This window comes from Elephas maximus, chromosome 1 (genome assembly GCF_024166365.1).
Source record: "Elephas maximus indicus isolate mEleMax1 chromosome 1, mEleMax1 primary haplotype, whole genome shotgun sequence".
NCBI lineage: Eukaryota > Metazoa > Chordata > Mammalia > Proboscidea > Elephantidae > Elephas > Elephas maximus.
In genome coordinates, this window is record NC_064819.1 from 28,948,616 (window position 1) to 28,970,850 (window position 22,235).

Genomic DNA, 22,235 nt, shown 5'->3' on the forward strand with positions numbered 1-22,235 from the left:
TTTGTTTTGGTGGCTCTAAGGGAAGGCTCTCTGTCTCTGAGGGCTCTGGAGGAAGGTCCTTATCTCTTTTTAGCTTCTGTTTCTAGGTTCTTGGGTGATCTTCATGTGACCTGGCATCTGTTGCCCCCCATCTGTACTTCCTCGCTTCTGTACCTTTTGAAATATAAGAAACCTACTCTTATATCTCAAAGTGATTGGCTTAAAACACATCCTGTACTAATATGGCCTCTTTAACATAACAAAGAAACCCCTATTCCCAAATAGGATTACACCCACAGGTATAGGGGTTAGGATTTACAACACTATTTGGGGGCTTACAATTCAATCAATAACAGTAGTCAGATTCCCCAAGTTTGAATCACTCCTTTGTTATTTTTCACCTAGTTGACCTTTGATAACCTAGCTCACTTCTCTGAGTCTGCTTTTTTTTTTTTGCCTCTCCTTTTTTTTTTTTTTTAACTTTAATTGAGCTTCAAGTGAACGTTTACAAATCAAGTCAGACTGTCACATATAAGTTTATATACACCTTACTCCATACTCCCACTTGCTGTCCCCCTAATGAGTCAGCCCTTCCAGTCTCTCCTTTCGTGACAATTTTGCCAGCTTCCAACTCTCTCTATCCTCCCATCCCCCCTCCAGACAGGAGATGCCAACACAGTCTCAAGTGTCCACCTGATACAAATAGCTCACTCTTCATCAGCATCTCTCTCCTACCCACTGTCCAGTCCCTTCCATGTCTGATGAGTTGTCTTCGGGATCTGAGTCTGCTTTTTCTTCTGTAAAATAAAATAAACTATCTACAACCCCTAGGAACAAGGATCAGAGCTAATACATTTCACGCGGTGTTGGCAAGCATCATACCAAAGTGGGCTGACTTTACGGATAACGTGAGACGGGCAAATTCCAGCTTTTTGGCCTTTTGTACCTCAAGGGGGATGCAGGTGGTGGAAGTTGAATTACAAAAAACTACTATATCAGCAAGCACACATGCCAAAATTGCACTTACAATACAGATGAGGGGGATGGGAAAATTCTGAAAGCCTTTCATATCCAAAAGTCTTGCTCTTCTAATGGAAGGGATAAAATAACAAGGAGAAAAGTAAAAATTTTCTATCATTTGTTGAGAATTTACTACGTGTTAGATTCTAGGCTCAGTGTCCCATCAAATCTTCACAATGGTTAGGAAAAGGCAGAATTGATGATAATAAGGTTGGGCTGGAGAACAGTTTTGCAATTGCTCTGTACTCTGACCCTAAGACACTTCTGGACCAATTGTGATCCCTGGAGGCTTGTACTGCTATCCCCAGAGCTGCCCATCTCACTACAGTGGTCAAAGCATTAGGCCTGAGCAACTTTGCCCCAGATCCAGCTTCTGATGGTGGCAGGGCTGTGACCAGTGGCTCATCATACCCTTTATGAGATCCCTCCACCACACACATATGGTACCTTGAATTGGGATAGACTGAGGACAATAATGGATGGCCTTTTCTCTCTGTCCCCCAGTGTGACGGGGTTGGAGTGGACTTAAGCAACATCTTCCTTGAAGGCATTGCCATTCTCAACATTCCCAGCATGTACGGAGGCACCAACCTCTGGGGAGAAACTAAGAAGAACCGGGCTGTGATCCGGGAAAGCAGGAAGGTCATCACCGACCCCAAGGAACTGAAATTCTGTGTCCAAGGTAAGCCAGGCACTGAGGGTAATTGCTGTAGGTCAGTGGGAGGAACATTCAGGTGGGTCTGTCAGCAAACTGTATAAGGACCTACAACAGGTTCTGTAAGACCATATTGGCCTACTAGGACTCATGCTCTGGGAATACGCTGACTCATCATCCTTGTTGTTGCAAAGTTTACAACCTAATTGAGAAGACAAAATTAACAATAAAACAATAAGGGGGCCCTAAATGACGGTCAGTAGTCAAACTGTAGGACTCCATGAGGTAAAAAGTCAAATGCTGGTCCTGTCATAGTTACAGGTGTCCTTCAAGTAACCAAATCCAATAGTCAATTCCCCACCCTCATCTCATTGCCATTCGACCCAGTTTGGTCTCTCTTCCTGGAAACACGTTCAGTCAGTGTCAGGACTCCACACTTGCCAGGTTTTTCTCCTACCTTCCTAGTCATACCTTCTCAGTCCCTTTTGCCAATTCCTCTCTTTCTGTCTGATCTCTTGATGCTGCAGGGTTTCCAGGGTCCTTGACTGTCTTCTTTTTTCAATCTGTACTTCTTGATGACCTCTTCCAGTCACAAGGCTTTATTCAAATACCTCCTGGTGCCAAGGATGCCTAAAATCATGTCTCCAGCCTCCCCTGTGCTCCAGGCTCATGTGTTCAACAGCCTGTGTAGCATTTCCTTGTATGTTTAACATTTCATACTCAATCTGTCCAAACTGACCTCCTGATGCCCCTTCCTCACAAAGACCCATAAACCTTCTCCTCCACCAATAGCCTTTTCCATCTCAGTTGATGACAACTCCAACCTTTCAGTTACTCAAGCCAAAATTTGGCACCATTCTTGGCTCCCCTTTTTAATCTCACATAGTATATCCAACTCATCGGAAAATCTGTTGGCTCTACTTAAAAAAAAAAAAAAATCATCCAAGATCCAACCACTTCTCACCACCTACATTCTTACCACCTTTGTCTGAGCTGCCATCATCTGTCCCCTGTGTTACAGCAAGTCCTCCTAACTGGGTTCCCAGCTTCTACCCCTACCCTACAGAATCTATCCTCACCACCACATCCAGAGTGCTCCTGGGGAAACATGTCCGATTATGTCACTCCTGTGCACGAAACCCTGCAGAGGCTCAGAGTAAAAGCCAAAGATCTGAATGTGGCCTACAGAGCCCTGTATGACCTGGCCTTGAGTTACCTCTGAGACCTCATCTACGTCTCTCCCTCTCCCTCAGTCTGCCTCCACCACCCTGGATCTTTTAACACAGCAGGCTGCTTCCATGGACAGACTATTCCTTCTGCCTGGAACAACTGGGTAGTTGTGTCTTAGACCATCAGCTAGACCTTCCTCTTTTAACCCACCAAAACAAAAAAAAAAAACCAAACCCAGTGCCGTCAAGTCAATTCCGACTCACAGCGACCCTATAGAACAGAGTAGAACTGCCCCATAGAGTTTCCAAGGAACGCCTGGCGGATTCGAACTGCCAACCCTTTCGTTAGCAGACATAGCACTTAACCACTACACCACCAGGGTTTCCTTTTAACCCACCAGGATACAGAATATAGCTTTCCGAAAGTGCTGCCGAGTGGAAACCCCAGGTTCTGCTTGGCATGACTCATCTCAGTCAATAAACGAGAGACTGAGGTGGGAGTGTGGAAAGGCACCTTTATTTCGTTGCGCTAAGAATGGAACAGCCAGGGCTGCTGCCACCAAGACTGCTTAGCGAGGGGAAGGGGAAAGGTTACTTTCAAGGGGTTTACAAGTAGGAAATTCACACAAGTTACATCAGCAACATTCTCAATCACACTCTGCAGGCACAATGGGGTTTACGTATAGCTTCATGCGTGGTGTGTTCAGAAAATGGTGGTTAAACTCCACTCAGAGGCAGGGAAGTTACTACGTATGAGGTGTTTAATGAGCTAAAAGGTTATCCTGAATGTCAGCATGGCACCTAAGCTGGTTTCTGCCCATTTCCTCTGGTTTGGAACAGCAATTAAGGAGAGGTGAACCAGGATTTTAATGTAAAGCTATGGGTCCTGTGAAGCAAAGGAACTAGGATTTTAATGTAAAGCCACAGGGAATGCTAAGCAAGATGCTTGAAGCAATGGAATTTTCCGCAGCCTGGGGACCTCTGTCTTAAAAGTGCCTTTATCTTCACTCCAACCCCTTACCAGCCATTTCCACCAGTGAATCAAATGGGGACTCAATTAAAGCTCCTGGAAGCTCTGATTCCTCCATGGGTTGGATGGATGGGCCCTGCTGCTCCCCAGGGGTCTCAAACAGGACTGGTGAGCTGTGGGAGAGAAGCCTCATGTAAAGGCATTGGCGAAGGAACCACACCAGGAGGTAGGAAATCTGGGTTCTAGTCCGAGTACTGCCTCCAGCCTGCTTCTTGGCACTCAGTTTTCTTTGGGGTAAAACCAGTGTCTTATATACAAGTTTTGATAACTGGATGGCTGGGCTGGACCAGATCATTGGTTCTAAACTGGGTCTGCTTATTCAAAGTGCAGATTCTTAGGCCCCAGTCCAGATCTACCTAATCAACTTCTGAATTGGTTCCTGGGAATCTAAATATTTAATGAGCTCCCCAGATGACTCTGATGGGCTGCCAAGATATCCAAAGTCTCTTCCAGGCCTAGCATTCTATAAATCTGTGTCTGTGTTCTTTGATGTCCCAGCATGTTAGCACTAAGATTGGACATAATCCCACTAGTGAAGGAGACAGAACTTGGCTGACTATCAAAGGGAGAGGTTACTTGCTTGTTTCAGATCCAGCTCTTAGACAATGTGATTGTTACATTCTAGGGCAAGGCCATCAAGAAGCGTCATCTCCAAACCTCCATCCTTTAAGGGAGGACTCAGGGAATTTTTTTTTAAAGGAGTCCCTGGGTGGCTCAAGTGGTTAAGTGCTTGACTATTACTCAAAAGATTGACTGTTCAGATCTGGTACCTCAGAAGACAGGCCAAAAAGTCACAGCCTTGAAAACCCTGTGGAGCGGTTCTGCTCTGCACGCATTGGGGCCACCATGTGGAATTGGCCCCACAGCAACTAGCAACAGCAACAGGGGTTTTTATTTCTCTGTTGCCATCTAAGCCCCCTTCATTCCACATAGCAAATTTTTCAGTTATTGAAGTGACTAATGTGTGCCCCCCTCCCTTGGCAGGGAAGTCATGGATGGGATCGTGAGTGCCAGAAGAGGGTGGGGGAAGCATTGGAGGTTGTATAAACTTCCCACAACGTTTTCCACCCTGGTTCTGCTTCCCCAGCCCCAACTCTAGCCTCCTTTCCCAGTCAGAACAGAAAACCATCAGCAGAGTAGGGCCCTCCTTCTCCTCCCCCTACCCAGGGGTTTGGGGAAGCTCTTGCTGAGGTCATGTTCTGGTTAGGATTCAAAGACAACCTTCATCTTCCTCTTTAATGTCTGACCATATATTCTCCCCTTCTCCAAGCAAGAGGGAGTGGCCCACAGTAAAGTGTCTGCTGATCATTCTTGACCACCATGTACAGCAAACCTCTTCCCCAAATTCCTCCTTTCCCACCCCAAGAATGTGCTTTTAGAGCTAAAAATTAAGCCACTTCCTGTTCTTTAGATGAGGACATGGGCCAATCAGAGGGGAGGCAGAGGAGGGGGTCCCGGCTTCTGGGTTTTGCAGAGATGCCAATATGGAGCTTTCTCCTTGAAAGGGCTGTGATCTCACAGCTGAGATCACAGCTGAGCTGTGAATGAGATAAGCTAAAGAGGCAACTTATTTTAGTGGAAAAGCTTTGGCCTGGAGGTCAGAAGACCTGGATTCCAGTCCAGATGCTGCCTCTCACTAGTTGCGTGACCTTGGGTAAATCCTGTCGCCTTCTTGGGTCTCAGTTTTCCTTATATGCAAAATAGGCAGGTATGACAATCGTATTTTGAGAGTTTGTTGTTGTTCTGTTTTTTTGTTTTCCGGCGCTACAAAATAAAGGCATAGCCAGATTTGGGTGATGTGGACTCCGTCTTGAACAGTGTGTTTGGTTCCAGGATTTATAGGCTGATGGCCAAGGAGGCAAGCTGGTTCCCACTCTTGGCAACCCCACGTATGTCAGAGTAGAACTGTGCTCCACAGGGTTTTCAATGGCTGCCTTTTTGGAAATAAATCTCCAGCCCTCTCTTCCAAGGTACTTCTGGGTGGACTCAAACCTCCAACCTTGCAGTTAGCAGCATCACAACCTGTAATTCTGGAGTTATTGATGGCACTGCACCTAAGTGCGTGTGGCTGTTGCTGCCAGTGTAGGAGTCACACCTAGCTGGCTGTCCGGTGAAGTAAGGTGAAGGTCTTGAATGCAGATGAAGCACCAAGGATGTGCCATAAAGCTGGACCAGTCCTCATGAGGTTGGGGAGCAAAACTCTGGGAAGCTCTGCCATTGTTTCCATCTGGCTCCAGCCCTAGATACGAATGTGCAGACTTCCTACACATTTTCTCAACTCTTCACTGAGCCTCACACCTGCCCTGACCCAGCTTTCCTAAGCTGCTGTGTCCTTACTTTTTTCCCTCTCAAGACCTAGACCAGCAGCATTGAGGCTGTGTTACCCACACCTGGCCCCTCTGGCTCTTTGATATGAAAAACAGTTCTGAGAGTCCTTAGAATGTTGAATATACCATGGACTGCCAAAAGAACAAACAAATCTCACTTGGAAAAAGGACAACCAGAATGCTCCTTAGAAGCAAGGATGGCAAGACTATGTCTCACATACCTTAGACATGTTATCAGGAGGGATCAGTCCCTGGAGGACACCATGCTTGGTAAAGCAGAGGGTCATCAAAAAAAGGAAGACACTTAATGAGATGAATTGACACAGTGGCTGCAACAATTGGCTCAAGCATAGCAATGGTTGTGAGGATGGCACAGGGCCGGGCAGTGTTTCACAGGTTTGCTAAGAGTTAGAACTGAGCAGACAGAACCAAACAACAACAGGAGTCCCTGGGTAGTGCAAACAAGTAACGCACTCAGTCAACTGCTAACTGAAAGGTTGGCGGTTCAAGTCCACCCAGAGGTGCTTCATGTTATCAGGAGGGATCTACTGACCTAAGAAAGGCCTGGGCGATCTACTTCTGAAAAATCAGCTGCTGAAAACTCTATTCTGACACACGTGGGGTTGCTGTGAGTTGGAATCAACTTAATGGCAACTGGTTAGACAAAATTCTGAGTAGAGAGGGCAGAATCTCTCCCGACTTTTACTAGGTAATAATTTTTGTTATTCTTGTTAAACAAAGAAAGTGAGACAGATGCCCTTAGAAGAGTGTACATTTCGAGTCATTTTCCCAGCAGTGGGGAGAGGCTCTCTGTCATTTATTCAACACATACTTACAAAGCACCTACTTTATCCCAGGTACCATGGTACAATGGTGAGCAAAAATTGACACAGTCCCTGTAGCTGTGGGGACTAAAAAAAAATTCAGTAAAATAATCAGGCAGATGGGCCTGTAATTAGGAAATGTGGTAAGTACTAAGAAGGGCTCCCCAGGACCCCAGCAAAGCCAGGCCACCGGCGTGTAGCTCACACACATGCCTGTGGCCTGATTTGTTTGCTACTCAGACCAGCTGAGCAGAACAGACACAGACAGTCTTCCAGCAATTGCATGAAGTCCTCCAATCTGCACTCCCAGATGCTGGGGTTTTGCCTGGGAAGGGGAAAGCCCATCAGTCTCAAACTCAGTTGCTACTATGTGTGGTTAAACCTGCCTGTGCACCATGTCCATGTGGCTCCTCACTAACTGTATGGGCCATGCCACGGATCCCACAGCAAGGGAATGGGACAGCATCCAGCTATGTCTTACCTTCACACGCCCAGGTGAGGAACCAGAACAATTACCTGCTCGTGAGTTCACTGTGTCCTGTGACTTTCTTTTCACTGATAGGAAGCTGTAACAGAAAGTGGCCTGCTGGGTCCAGGAGCCCCAGGGTTGTAGGTTCCAGATTTTCCCATTCGGTTGAAACTTGACCAGAAAGACGGTCATAGTGAGGGATAGTCAGTGATTTACTGCTTATTCCAACTGAGAGAAAATAGAAATGTTCCTAAAGATTATGCATTTACCAGAGGTCTCTCTGGCCAGGATCTTTCCCGTGGACTGAGCTAGAGCAAGCAAAACCAAAAAACCAAACCCACTGCCGTTGAGTGGATTCTGACTCATAGCAACCCTTTGGGACAGTGTAGAACTGCTCCATAGGGTTTCCAAGGATTGGCTGGTGGATTCCAACTGCCGACCTTTTGGTTAGCAGCCATAGCTCGCTGTAGCTCTTAACTACTGTGCCATCTCTAAAATGCCCGGAAATATTTGGGGGGTGGGTGCACTGAGGCTTCTCTCAGCTTTGGGAAGTAAGCCTGACAATATACATGGCTTTCCTGTTCAACATTTGCAGGCCTACAGAGAGACTTGCTTTTCACAGGAAGTCACAGCTTTGCCATGCTGACCTTCAAGCAGCCCATGTGGGAATCAACATGCCCCAGTCTACCCATTACCTTCCCCCTCTCCCCGCCCCTACTCTCTCTTCTAAAACCCACCACCGCCCCCCTTATGGTTCCTGCATTGCTGTTGGCTTTACCTTTTGCCCAAGCTAGAGACCCAGAGTCATGCATTTGCCCTGACACCTGGCTCCTGGAACTCCCCTGTAATTATTTATTAACAGGGCGTCTCTCCCGTGAGACTACAAGCTCCTCGGGAGAATACCAAATGTCATCTGTTCGATGGCTTGGAGTCAGTTCAGACTCATGGCGATCCCAGGTGTTACAGGGTAGAACTGCCCCATAGGATTATTTTCACGATAATCTTTACAGAAGTAGATCCCCAAGCCTTTTTCCATGGAACTGTTGAGTGGGTTCAAACCGCTAACCTTCAGGTTAGTAAAGCCCAAAACCAAACCCATTGCTGTCGAGTTGATTCCAACTCATAGCAACCCTATAGGACAGAGTGGAACTGCCCCGTAGGTTTCCAAGGAGCAGCTGGTAGATTCGAACTGCCAACCTGTTGGTTAGCAGCCAAGCTTAGTAGTTAAATGCAAATCATTTGTGCCACCCAGGGACCTCCAAATGTCATAGCGCCTTCTGTATTCACAGACTCTGAGACTTTGAAAGGGCTTCGTAGTATTGGTTGACCCAAAGCACCCAGAGTCAGGGCTTGTGGAGCTGTGGTGAGGGAACCAAGCTTGAGTTGATCTCTCAGCAAAATGGAATGTGTACGTTTGATGCTGGCAGGCAATGTTCCAAGGCCACCAGCCAGCACTGGCCTGTGAGGAGCCCAGGAGTTGTGCCTCCCACCCCAAGGTTCCCTTCTCTCCGTCCCTTTTCTATTCCCAGCTGACCCTCCACTGGGCAGTGGCTACGTTCTGTCTCTATAGACCCACCCTGGCATCTGGCAGTGACTGCCTTGCAAGAATCTGCAGGGTTAAGCCAGGTATTTTTTTTGCAACTTCCAAATGAAGGCCACACAATGTGGTTCTCAGATGCCTGTTTCTATAGAAACTCTGATGTTTTCTCTCTAGCGTTGGAATCCCAGAATCACGAGCCTCTTAGAAATCATCTTGTCCTCTAGTTCAGGAAAGTGAGAACTAGGAAGGTGAAGTAGCTTGCCCATGGCCAAGCTGGTACTGAAGTCCAGGTCTTTGAGTTCACATGAGCCGGCCCTCAGCCCACTGGAACATGCGTGGCGGACTTTTTCTGTGAAGGGTCATATAGTAACCCCCTTGGGCTTTGTGTGCTGTAAGCTTTCTGATGCAGATATTCAACTCTGCCCACTTAGCATGAAAGCAGACACAGATGATGCATGAATAAATGGACAGGGCTGTGTTCCAATAAAACTTTATTTACAAAACAAGCCAGAGGCTGGCTTTGGCCCTGGAGCCATGGTTTGCCGGCCCCTGTTCTAGAGCCTCACCTGATCCATGGACCGGCAGCACTGGCATCACCCAGATGCGTGTGAGAAACGTAGAATATCAAGCCCCAAGCCAGACTGCAGAATCAGAACCTGCACTTTAACAAGATCCCCTTGTAGTCCACAGGTTTGAGAAGCACTGCGGGAGTGGGCCAGGTTGCTGCTCCCAAGAATGCCAAAAAGGCATTTTGTAGACTAGAAAAGTGACCTATTTAAGGTCAGACCAATTGGTGGACCATGGACTAAAGCCCAGCTCCTAGTACCGTGAAACCTGTGAGAGCCGGAACGCGCCTTGTTTTTCTGAGTCTAACGAGTTTTCCACGTTTGACAGGGTACAGCCTTACCGCTTTTCTGTCGCTGTCTCTTAGTGTAAAATATTTGCATTTTCCATCTCTGACAGTTTCCGCCTTCCACAAGTTCTGGCTTTTGCAGGTTTTACTGTCTTCCAAACAGGGAATTCCTTGCACATACACCACAATGCTCTCCCTCTCGATTTCTGCTGTCTGGTTCTGACCCAATTCGAACTGACTGGAAAGTCAAATGAAGCCATCATTCATCCTTCCTCAGCTGACTCTTGAACCAGTACTCTCAGACTTCAGCGGTATCTCCTCCTCTCTTCCACTCCCCCTCCATGAGCTGGAGGGGTGGGGGGCGGCAAGCCTGCCTCGAAAGGCCGCTCAGCCTCTGCAGTGGGGAAACTTGCTCACACAGGTTCATGCCGGAGTCCAACTCCAGCTTAATTCCTGCCTCAGGAGGTTTGCTGCTCAGAATAGAACCACAGAGCCAAGGAACCTGTCATTTTTCACATACAGAAGAAATTTCTAGACTAGGCTCCTTGGTAGGACTAGACCCCTTAGCTTTTCCCCTCTTCCGTTTGCCTCCTCTTGATCCCAAACCAGCCTCTGTATCCTGTAGTGGCTCTTAAGCCATTTAATATCCGGCCCCTCCTGAGAGCCAGCCCACAGCAAAAATCCATGCTGGCCACATGCTCTGCACAGCCTGAACGTTGGTGTTCTTGTGGTCTGTTTCTAATTTGGCAAGGAGCATTTAATCTTCTTAATCAACCAGCAAACATGTATTGGCTGTTACTTGTTGAGCACCTACTGCCGGGCCAAGCCTGTTGCATGTTTAATTATTTAATCCATTTTCTGTCTGAGGACATGGAGCTCACTGGGGTTAAGTGATTGGCCCGAGATCACACAGATAATACACAGTAGGGCCTGGATGCAAACCTGCCTTCAAGTACCTGATGTACGTCAGGGGCTGTGAAGGATGCATGCAAGAATAGGATGTGGTTCCAGCCCTTGAGGATTTCACAGTCTGGTTAGGAAGATAAGAAATACATGCAGAACAATCATGTCAGTGCTGACATCATAGTCAAGCACTGTCGAGTGGAAGACAGTAAGTGTCACAGGAGTGTGGAAGGCGAGGGAAGGAGCGGCTGTCCTTCAGAACTCAATCCCCAGCTGCCAGCCCTGAGCCATGCACCTCAGAAGTGATCAATAAATATGTGATGTATGCATGGATGAGGAGCCCTGGTGGTGCAGTGGTTAAGAGTTCGGCTGCTAACCAAGAGGTCGGCAGTTCGAATCCACCAGTTGCTCCTTGGAAACCCTATGGAGCAGTTCTACTCTGTCCTATAGGGTTGCTATGAATTGGAATCGACTCAATGGCAATGGGTTGCTGTGTGAATGAGTGAATGGATGAACAGGATAGAACGCATTCTAGGACTTGAAATAAGATAGGATTTGAAAAGATGGTGAATGAGAGGGGGGAACATGGACGGGGGGTACTAGCACACAGAAGTAGCAAAAGAGAAGACCAGAAGCCTCCAGGCCCTTGAATAATACACCAAGCAGTTGGTGCACAGTCCGTTGAATAGGAAGGGATGGAGGTTTTTACACTGGGAGTGATAGGACCTGAGAGTAGTGGGCAGTTGGGATTAGAGGAAAGGGAAGGGAACCAGCAGCAAGAAGACCAGTCAGGAGGCTGATGCGGAGTGCAGGCTTACAGCTCTAAAGCCTTGAACTGGGAGGCAGCGGGGGCGGGTTAACCAGCAAGCATAGTGCGCACCAACTTGCAAGGTACACTCAGCGTTATTTACTTGCTAATCCGTGACGACACCTGGCTTTGCAGTTAGGCTGTGCTGCTGTGGCCCAGGTAAAGGGGCAGAGTCCACAGTCTTTATCATCTTACACAGATGCTCTGGTGCATGGGCCAGGCTTCCTTGCACCTATGGTGGAGTGGTTCAGAAACTCTCATGGGCTCCATCACATAGGGCTTCAGCATCTGCATTTATGCTTGCTTGGTTTCCAGCCCTCATTCTGGAAGTGGGAGTGAGCCTAGTGGCAACGGTATCCTGTTAGGCTAAGGACCTCTCCACGCCTCTCCAGGGCACCACAGGGGCAGAGCCCAAATCATGACACCCGTTTAGCTATTCTCTTGCACCTTAAATGACTGAATTTTCATTCATGTGAACCAGCAGCCAGGATGAGAATGGACATAAAACTTATGCATTAAGGGGGGAGAGGCGAAAACCAGGCTGGGCCATCATCATCTGTTACATGCAGATTTGATGAGTTAATTAGTGGAAAGTCAGGTACCAGTTCAGTGTGGACAAGTACTTATCATCATCATTATCATTAATTATTATCTTTTTCATCTTTCGAACCTGTCAAGGTCTTTGACACTAACGCATCTACTTTATTCAGTTTACTCAATAAGCATTTATCGGGAGCCTTCTATAGGCCAAGGGCTGGACTAGTTGCTAGGGATGCAGAGATAAACAAAACAAGAACAGGCCCCTGCCTTCTACTCACAGTGGAGTTGGGAGAGTGATGTGTACAGAAACCACTGGCGCTGGGTGAGATACACTATCAGAGCACTGGAAAAGGACCAAGCTGGTGCCTGGGGTGTCCCGGGAGGGGAGGCCAGAATTCTCCAGGCAGAGGGAAACCTGAGCAGTGAACAGGACCAGCTAATGGACTACTTTGCATGCCTGCTAAGGAACTTGGATATTCCTGCTTGGGCTTCCAGAGCCACCAAAGGCTCAGAGGGGGGCAGTGGACTGGTCCAAGGTGCCCCTTAGATATGAGTGCTCTGCCAGCCTGTTCTGTCAGTCATGAATTCTGACCCTTTCTCCCAACAGTGGCCAACCAAAGAAACCAAACCCGTTGCTGTCCAATCAATTCTGACTCATAGCGACCATATAGGACAGAGTAGAATTGCCCCCATAGGGTTTCCAAGGAGCAGCTGGTGGATTTGAACTGCTGACCTTTTAGTTAGCAGCCAAGCTCTTAACCACTGTACCACCAGGGTTTCCCAGCAGTGGTCAGGACTAAGGAAATAAAGGCAAAATGGGGCTGTTGAGAAAAAAAGGGAGCAGGAAAAAGAGCAGAGTGGAGAAGAGATTAACGGAGGAAGAAAACCGACTGATGGGGATTCCCACCTAATCTAAAGCTCACCTGCATGTCCAGCCTCCGTGTGGAGGTATAAACCTATGAGAACACTGAAGACTGAAAAAATGTTTCAGACCAGATAGTACAGCTTGGGGAATCTCGTACGCAATTCTGGAGCCCTGGTGGAGCAATGATTGAGCTTAACTGCTAACCAAAAGGTTGGCAGTTCGAATCCACCAACCACTCCTTGGAAACCCTATGGGGCAGTTCTGTTCTGTAGCGTCATTATGAGTCAGAATCAACTCAACAGCAACAGGTACACAATTCTAAGACAATAGATTTATGGATTGGGGCTTCAGGGTGAATGTGACAGAAAAGGAAACCGACACTAGTATTTGGGGTGTCTACTGGGTACCCAGAGCCCAGGTGGCACATTGGTTAAGAGCTACGGCTGCTAACCAAAAAAGACCGGCAGTTCAAATTCACCAGCCGCTCGCCGGAAACCTTATGGGGCAGTTCTACTCAGTCCTGTAGGGTCACTATGAGTCGGTTTGCATTTGGTTTACCAGGTACCAGGCACTTTCACATACAGCTCTGCCATTTAAACCTCACAACCACACTTTGAGGTTGGTATTATTTCTAGTTTTCAACTGAAGAAGCTCTAGATCAGAGCACTTAGGGAAGTAACTAGCTGATGTTCTTCAACTCCTGTGTACTTTTTGGGCAGTTTTATTGCCTACGGCTGAAGTTCTCAAACTTGAACACACCTCAGAATTTCACAGGGTACTTGTTAAAACACAGATTGCTGGGCTCAAACCCAGAGTTTCTGATTTAATAGGTCTGGGTGGGGCCTAAGAAATTGCATTTCTAATAAGTTCCCAGGTGGTGCTGATGCAGCTGGTCTGAGACCATATTTTGAGAACCACTGACCTATAAGGGATGATCTACCCAATAACCTAGACCAAACACCGAAAAACCACTGCCGTCCAGTCAATTCTGACTCCTAGCAACCCTACAAGACAGAGTAGAGCTGCCCCATAGGGTTTCCAAGGCTATAAATCTTTAGAGAAGCAGATTGTCACGTCCTTCTCCCGCAGAGCAGCTGGTGGATTTCAATCACCGATCTTCCCGTTAACAGCTGAGTGGTTTAATAATTGGGCCACCAAGGCTCCTTTAACCTAGACCAATGCTTCTGAAACTGTGCTGCACTTTGGAACCATCTGGGAATTAAATATATATATATATATATATATATGTGTACACACACACATTATATATATTTACATATATATACATTTACGTACACGCATATATATGTACATATATACATACTGGTGCCTACCTCCCATATCCACACATTCTGAACCAGTATAAGGTGCAACCTGGACCCCTGGTGGTGCAATAGTTGAGTGCTTAGCTCCTAACCAAAAGGTTGGCAGTTTGAACCCTCCCAGCAACTCCATGGGAGAAAGACCTGGCAGTCTGCTTCCATAAAGATTAGAGACAAGAAAACCCTACAGGGCAGTTCTACTCTGTCACATGGGGCCACTATGAGTCGAAATCAACACAGGTAACAACAAAAACAGGTTGCAATCTAACCATCATTATTTTTCAAAGCTCCCCAGACAACTCTAACATGCAGCAAAGCTTAGGAATCACCGACCTAGACTCACTTCTCCTTGACTCTAACCCCCATCTTACCCTCCACTTTAGCCATCCACCCCTGGGGCCATAGGTAGAACTTGTCATCCACCAGAGCAGCTCACAGCAGCTCTTTGCAACCCCTTCTCTCTCCCTGTGTCTCAGAACACGTGTTCCTAGAACTTGGCAAGTCCTTTCTTGCCTCTCCCTTTGTGTCCAGTCCTTCGTCTCCTTCCGTATTCAACCTAGACCCTTTTCTACCCTGCAGCCGTCTCTGGTCCACAGCCAGTAGCATCACCCACTCTGTTCTTTTCTTTAGCCACATCTCCATGGGTCGTTGGAGAAGTATCTAAATCAAACTACAGGCAGAGAATTCCAGGAAGACTTCTTGAAATTGATGCTGACACTTGAGCTGAATTTCAATGGACAAGCAAAAGTGGGGGAGGGCATTTCAGGCTGGGTTAAAGCCTGTGTAGAAGCACGGTGGGGTGGGGTGGGGTGGGGTGGGGTGGGGTGGGGTGGGGTGGGGTGGGGTGGGGTGGGGTGGGCAGTAGGGTTTACCTGGGAGACTACAGATTGTTTTGTATGTCTGGAGCGGGCACCTAGCCCTACAGCATCAGGAAATAGAGCTGCAGAGGTAGCCCTTTGCCAGATCGGGAGTGGCCTTGGGCATCAAGCCTGGAAGCTGGGGTATCTTTACCACCATGAAGAGCAGCTGATAGATTTTTAAGATGCCTTTTAAGTTATAACATCGATACATATTTATAGAAAATAGGAAACACCCAGAAAAAAACATAAAGAAGAAAATATCAGTCACCCTTAATCCAGTTGCCCAGAACTCAAAGATTTTGCTGCAATTTGTCCTTTTTCTATAAATATGCTTACCTAGTTGACAGCATGTTATATAAGCAAGTTTATATCCTGCCTTCGTGCTTAATATTATAATATAAACGTGTTTCATATTATGGAAACTTAGTAAATATGTTAGAGGCAGCATAAAATTCCATCATATGTATACCCTGTAATTTATTTAACTATCACCACTTGGGTAGACATAGCAGGGGGAAGGGAATTTCACTATTACAAATGGCGCCATAATGACCATGTTCGTATCAACTTCTGTCAACGATTTCTGATGATCGATACCCAGAAAGAAATTAGTGGTTTAGGTGGTATGACAGTTGTAAGATTCTTGTTACAATTTGCCAAATTTCCTTCCAGTTTACCGTCTCGTCATCATGTTGAAAGTATGTACATTTCATCATCTCTTTCTTCCCAAGCACCGGTACCACCACTGGGGCCACTGAAAGTTTTTTGGCATGGGGTGACACGATCAGATTTGTGTTTATAAAATAGCATTCTGAAGGCTGAACCAAGCAGACCATATTGGAGCCGCTGTTGTCTTTTCTGTTCCTCCTTTGCTTCCACAGCCTCCTTTCCATTCTCCTGTTCTTTGTCTTCTTTCTTTCCTGTAGAGTATATATTAAGTGTTTGCTGCACACAAAGTGCTTGTCTTAGGCTGGGTTCCCTAGAGAAGCAAAACCAGCAAGGTGTATAAATATAGAGAGAGAGAGATTTATATCAAGGAAATGGCTCACACGGTTGTAAAGCCTGGAATGTCCCAAGTCATTGAGTTAGGATAGAGTCTTCTCCTGATTCACATGGCCACAGGGGCTGGTGATCCCAAGATCAGCAGGTCAGAGAACAGGGCTCTTGCTCACAGGCTTCAAAAATCAGTGAATCCCAAGATGAGCTGGCAAGACTGCTGATAAGCTGCTAGCTCAAGTCCCAAGAACTGGAGGTCAGATGAAAAGGAGCCAGCTGCAGGATCCAGCACAAGCAAAAAGCACCCAAGCCTTTCCAGAATGTCCACTTATTCGATGAGGCCACATGCCCAAAGAAATTCCCTTTCAGCTGATTGACTGCTCACAGCAGATCCCATCATGAAGGTGATCACGATATCATACAGCTGCCAAACTACATCATAACTGCCAAACCACTGAGAATCATGGCCCAGCCAAGTTGACACACAACCTTAACCATCACAGTGCTATATAAGGCTTTGTTACCGAGGAATAAATAAGAACAGTACTGCAAGGCCTGACTCTGTAGCTGCAACAAGTTATGCTCATCCCAAAGACCCCCTTCCTGTAGCTCTGGCAAAAAAGATTCTCTGGACAGTAATTCTCCTTAGGGAAAAACATTTCTTATATTTTCCAATGAAATTGCCAAGTGGGTTTATTGCTAAATTAATTTCTCTCTCCATCTTGTAATTATCCAACCCTACACATGGTCATCCCTGTGCCTGGAATGCCCTCTCTCCTTCCCCTTCTCAACTTAGCAAATTACCTTGGCATTCATCCTTCAAGATCTTCCTTAAATGTCTGTGGCACCTTCCTTCCCTTCCTTGCCCAGTTAGAATCAGTCACTCAGGATTTCTCATTTCTGTAGTTTAATTACAGCATGTTTTTTATACCTAACGCTGGTTTGCCCTCTTAGCCAAGTGTCCCACATAAGTACATTTTGTATCCCCAATTCCTAAGTGGATGTCTGGCACTTGACAATTACTCAGCAATTGTTGAATGAATGAATGAGTGAATGAATTCCTGTTTTACTGAGGTACATGGACATTCCATCTTAGCTACTAATGAGTTAAAGCATGTAAAGACAACATGCAGGTAATATGAATTGCCAAAACCACTCTGAATCATTGTTGCTTAAGGTAAAACAGACACTTGGCATCTCAGTTATCTAATCCTACTGTAACAGAAATACCACAAATGGATGGCTTTAACAAAGAAAAGTTTATTCTCTCATAGTTTGGGGGGCCAGAAGTCCAAATTCAGTGTGCCAGCTCTAGGGGAAGGCTTTCTCTCTGTGTTGGCCCTGCAGAAACGTCCTTGTTATCAGTCTTCCCTTGGTCTAGGAGGTTCTCAGCGCAGGAACCCTAGATCCAAAGGACATGCTCTGTTCCCGGCTCTTCTTTCTTGGTGGTGAGAGATCTCTCTCCTCTCTGCTCGTTTCTCTCCTTTATATCTCAAAAGAGATTGGCTCAAGGTACAACCTAATCCTGTATATTGAGTCCTGCTTCATTAACATAATTGTCTCTAATCCTGCCTCATTAACATCATAACCCAAAAAAAACCCATTGCCATTGAGTCGATTCCGACTTAATAGCGACCCTATTGGACAGAGTAGAACTGCCACATATGGTTTCCGAGGAGTGCCTGGTGGATTTGAACTGCAAAACTTTTGGTTAGCAGCTGCAGCTCTTAACCACAGTGCCACCAGGGTTTCCATCATTAGCATCATAGAGGTTAGGATTTACAACACCTAGAATAATTGCATCAGGTCACAAAATGAAGGACAACCACACAATACTGGGAATCATGACCTAGCCAAGTTGACACACGTTTTTGGGGGACACAATGCAATCCATAACACTTGCTATACCAGATGTCCCCATCCTGGATTCAACATTCTAAACATTAATTTTTCTGCATGCCTGGATGCTGTCTTGCACTTTTTCCCGCTTCGTTTTCACTCCCAATTTAATTTGTGGCTAAATATCTCTGTGCTGGAAGAAGTGGATTAAATGACGCAAGAATTTTTCAAAGTTCGTTCCCAAGAACACTAATGTTTATAGATATCACACAAAAGAAGGACTTTGTGGTACAACAAGCTTGGGAAACAAAGGTAGGTAGGTTTCTTCACAACTTCTGGGTAGGCATTCTAGGAAGCTGTAGCAAAGATTAGCTAGATCACCTAGTCTTGCCTCATTAGTAGACATGAGTCTTCCTAGCCTCTGCCAGGGAAGATTCAGAGTGCAAATTCAAAGACAGAGGAACAAAATATATAGCAAGATCATAGCCCTTTCCCCTGCATTTATCTCCACAGCCCCACGGTGGATAAGCCCCTGTGCCACCCCACACCCCATACCAATGAGATCAGCCTTCATTACTTCTCTTTGAGGGCCAGGAAGCAAGGTAATGTGTGGGAAGTGGTAGCTGTAAGGTAATGTGTGGGAAGTGATAACAACTTGAGAGTTAGAGCCATTCAACAGGAAAATTTGTTAAAAGACCAAGACATTGTAAAAGCTGAAACACTTGTCTATTAAGTTCTCTGTTTCTTAGAACATTTTGTTACCAGGGAATGTTTCAAGGAGGGAAAACATTGAGCTATCACAGGGCTGTCAGATACCAAAGCCTGGTACAAAGAGCAACATTTCACAAGGCATCTGTCCCTCTGCAACTAGAGAACCTTCTCAAAAGTTTGCTTCTCTTTTCTCCTCCTCTCTCCTATAGGATTCCTGTGAGTTGAATTGACTCAATGGCAGTGCATTTTTGGGGTTTCTTTTCCTACCCTAACGTAACTCCCCCACCTTCCTCACCCTCTATATATTTCTTTCCTCCCTTCTCTTCCTTCCCCCTTCTTCTCTTCCTCTTCTTCCTCCTCCTCCTTCTTCTCTGTCCCTCCCCACCTTTCTCTGTCATAGCCCATGTTGTTTACACAGACACTTCTAGAATGACACCGTAAATTAAGACTATCCGATGGTTATTCAATCCTCTTTAGTAAGAAGAGAACTAATTAAGTGACTAGAGGTTTAGATATTCATTGTTTATTAGATCCACACTCCTTCACAGAGCCAGAGGGATTCTCCTAAACAAACATTGCCCCCTCTGTTACTTCTTGTTCCAAGTGCAAGTGAGATGGAGCATTTAAGGAGACAGTATCTTTTTATGGCTGTGAAGAAAGGAGTACCCAAGACAGAGAATGGGAGCGTCTGTGGATAGAGAGGGGAACTGCTATGTGCCTGTCACAGAAAGCCTGATGTAATTTGTGTATCTGTTGGCAGGCAATGTGCATCACTGGTGATCATTTGGTTAGACTGTGGCAATGTTGACACATTTGTGGTCAGCCCAAGGGTTTGTTTCACTGTCCTCGTTAGAAATGCATCCATCAAGAGAGTGTTTCTTAAACAATGGTTAGTCTTCTAAACAAGAATAAAGACAGACCTAAATATCCTTTTGCCAATCTTAACAAACACTGTTGCACTATACTGGGAGACACCGTAGAAGACAGAAGCCATCTGTTAAACAAACGAAAACATTTATATAAACATAATCTTCCAATTTGTTGATATTAGTTGGATGTTACATAATGGCCACCATGAGAAAGATACATTGCCTTGGGAGGGAAAGGAATTGGCGCTTTTAAAGAATTTGCCTCTTTATTTTGCTTCTGTTTTAGATAAATAAAAGTTGTGTTGTAAAAATTTGTCTTGGACCTGACAGCAAACCTTAATCCTGCCATTGCTTTCACAAGGAATAGGGGAGGCACTATCCAAGCCTCAGGAACTCGGGAAAAAAGGGGCCCTTCCCAGGTTCTGAATCAGAAGCCACTGCCACAGCTGGAGGCCATTGATCCTGTGTGCCTCTCTGAGCCTGAGACTCATATTTTCTGTCCCTCCTTTTCTGCTGTGAACCCAGAATTTTCTTTTCCTTGGCTCAGACTAGGGACCTGGTGTCCTGAAAGAGGTCACTGATTTCCCAGAGGATGTCCAAGGAGGCTGGCTTACCAGTGGCTTACCACAGGCCAAACCTGAGGTAAATTAACCGCCAGTCATCATCAGTGGGGCCAAGATATCATTCAGACATTCAGAGAAGAGAGACTTGATCCAGCTATGGGTAATGATCATCAACATTCCTTTCTATCCTGATCCCAAACCTGTGTGCTTTTCACTGCACAGGGGTTGAACATTGTTTCAGAAATAGCTGATTTATCATTTAGGTTATTCTACATTTGAAGAGGCTTCTTAATATGTCAACTTATGCATTTAATGCAAATTAATATCCTGGATCAGAGCCTTTTTCACTAGAACCGAGCTTCTGTTCCTGAAAGGTACATTTGTTGACCTTTGGGGAAATGCTCTCTTCAGAGTGAGTATGAAAAGGCTTTTTAGTGAGAGAGGAAGGGCTATTGATGGATCTGGGTTACCCATCCAGGCACCAGGCCTTCTGGCCAGAACGAGAGTGAGAAACAGAAATATGTACACATTGCTTTTGTTTGTCTCACTCTACAGACCTCAGCGACCAGCTCCTTGAAGTGGTGGGGCTGGAGGGAGCCATGGAGATGGGGCAGATCTATACTGGCCTGAAGAGTGCAGGCAGGAGGCTGGCCCAGTGCTCCTCCGTCATCATCAGGTACGTTTCCTCGCTACCCAGAAGTCTCTGAGTCTCCCCATCTCCCTTAACAGACTCCCAGGCAACAGCCAGGAAGCTGTCTTTGGATTTCAGGGCAGGAAAAGTTGTGCGGATGGAAGCTTAATAGTGTTCATAATGAACATCTTTACAGACCATTTTCCAAACCAGGCGTATTGCAGCTATCTAGGACAACAACTACTGGGTCCACCACATCCAGTTGGCTGTTCTCTTAAAATGAACTGGTGAAGTTCTCTGAACAGGAATAGAAGATTATAAAGCCCAGAGAACCAGAGATCCAACCCTTTGTCTTTATTACCTTTGCAAATTAAAAATTTAGATGTATGCCAGAGAGCACATTCCAATGAAAACCAGGTTCTCTGCTCTGCTCTTTCTTGGATAATGGCTTTGGAAATGCTGTTTCCCATATCCTTTTCTAGAGCTAAACCATCAGCATCAGCACATGTCATATTTGACTACAAAGGTGATGGCTCGTCAGCACGTGGACTGCACACATCGCCCACAGCAGGCTGCCGGAAGAGATGGGGTCTGGTGGAGGGGTCCTTTGATTTCAGTTGCCTCTGTTTAATCAATGCAACTTGTCACATTTTTATAAAACCCTGTTGGCATACTGGTAAAGAGTTCGGCTGCTAACCAAAAGGTCAGCAGTTTGAATCCACCAGGTGTGCCTTGGAAACCACTTGGGGCAGTTCTACACTGTCCTATAGGGTCGCTATGAGTCAGAATCAACTTGACGGCAGCGGGTGTGGTTTTGTTTTGTTTTGGTGGCACAGTGGTTAAAGCCCTCGGCTGCCAATGGAAAGGTTGGCGGTTCACACCCACCAGCCACTCTGCGGGAGAAAGATGGGGCAGTCTGCTCCTGTAAAGATTTACAGCCTTGGCAACCCTATAGGGCAGTTCTACTCTGTCCTATGAGTCGGAATTGACTCAACGGCAGTGAGTTTTGTCACATTTTGTCTTAGATTCTTTCCTACCCGAAAATTTCAGAAGTCTTTATTCCTTTCCTTTTTCTATTCTATTTCTATTAGTGTGCCTTGGAGATCTCATAGAGGAGAGCACAGTATGCCTGGGGTTTCACAAAGTCATTTGACCACAGAACCCTCTTCTCCCAGAACCTCTTGGGCACATGCCCTCAGAGTACATTTGAGGAAACTGTGGGCACGACCCTGCATGCCTCAGAATGGTCCCCAGATGACATGTCTTAAATGCAGACTATCCTGTTAGCCCCTGGTCTTAATTCTTCTGTCTTCTCTATCTTTTCTATTGTTCCCCAAAGCCTTGCTCCCCTTTCTTCCAGAGCTGTTGTTGTACTAAAGCCCCTGTTTTCCAGATGAATCTCTCTAGTTCCTTCCCTGTCCATTCTCCATGAATCTAATATTGAGTAGGGCTGGTGTGTTGG

At 46.1% G+C, this 22,235-nt stretch overlaps 1 protein-coding gene across 2 annotated transcripts in view; it reads left to right on the forward strand.

Annotated features, from left to right (window-relative positions):
- Window positions 1-22,235, forward strand: part of DGKG (diacylglycerol kinase gamma) — a 248,355-nt gene that overhangs the window by 210,585 nt on the left and 15,535 nt on the right. For both annotated transcript variants that reach the window (XM_049880842.1, XM_049880850.1), the window contains 2 exons: window positions 1,504-1,681; window positions 20,698-20,818. In XM_049880842.1, coding sequence (XP_049736799.1) covers window positions 1,504-1,681; window positions 20,698-20,818 — 299 coding nt within the window. The remainder of the gene's footprint in view (window positions 1-1,503; window positions 1,682-20,697; window positions 20,819-22,235) is intronic.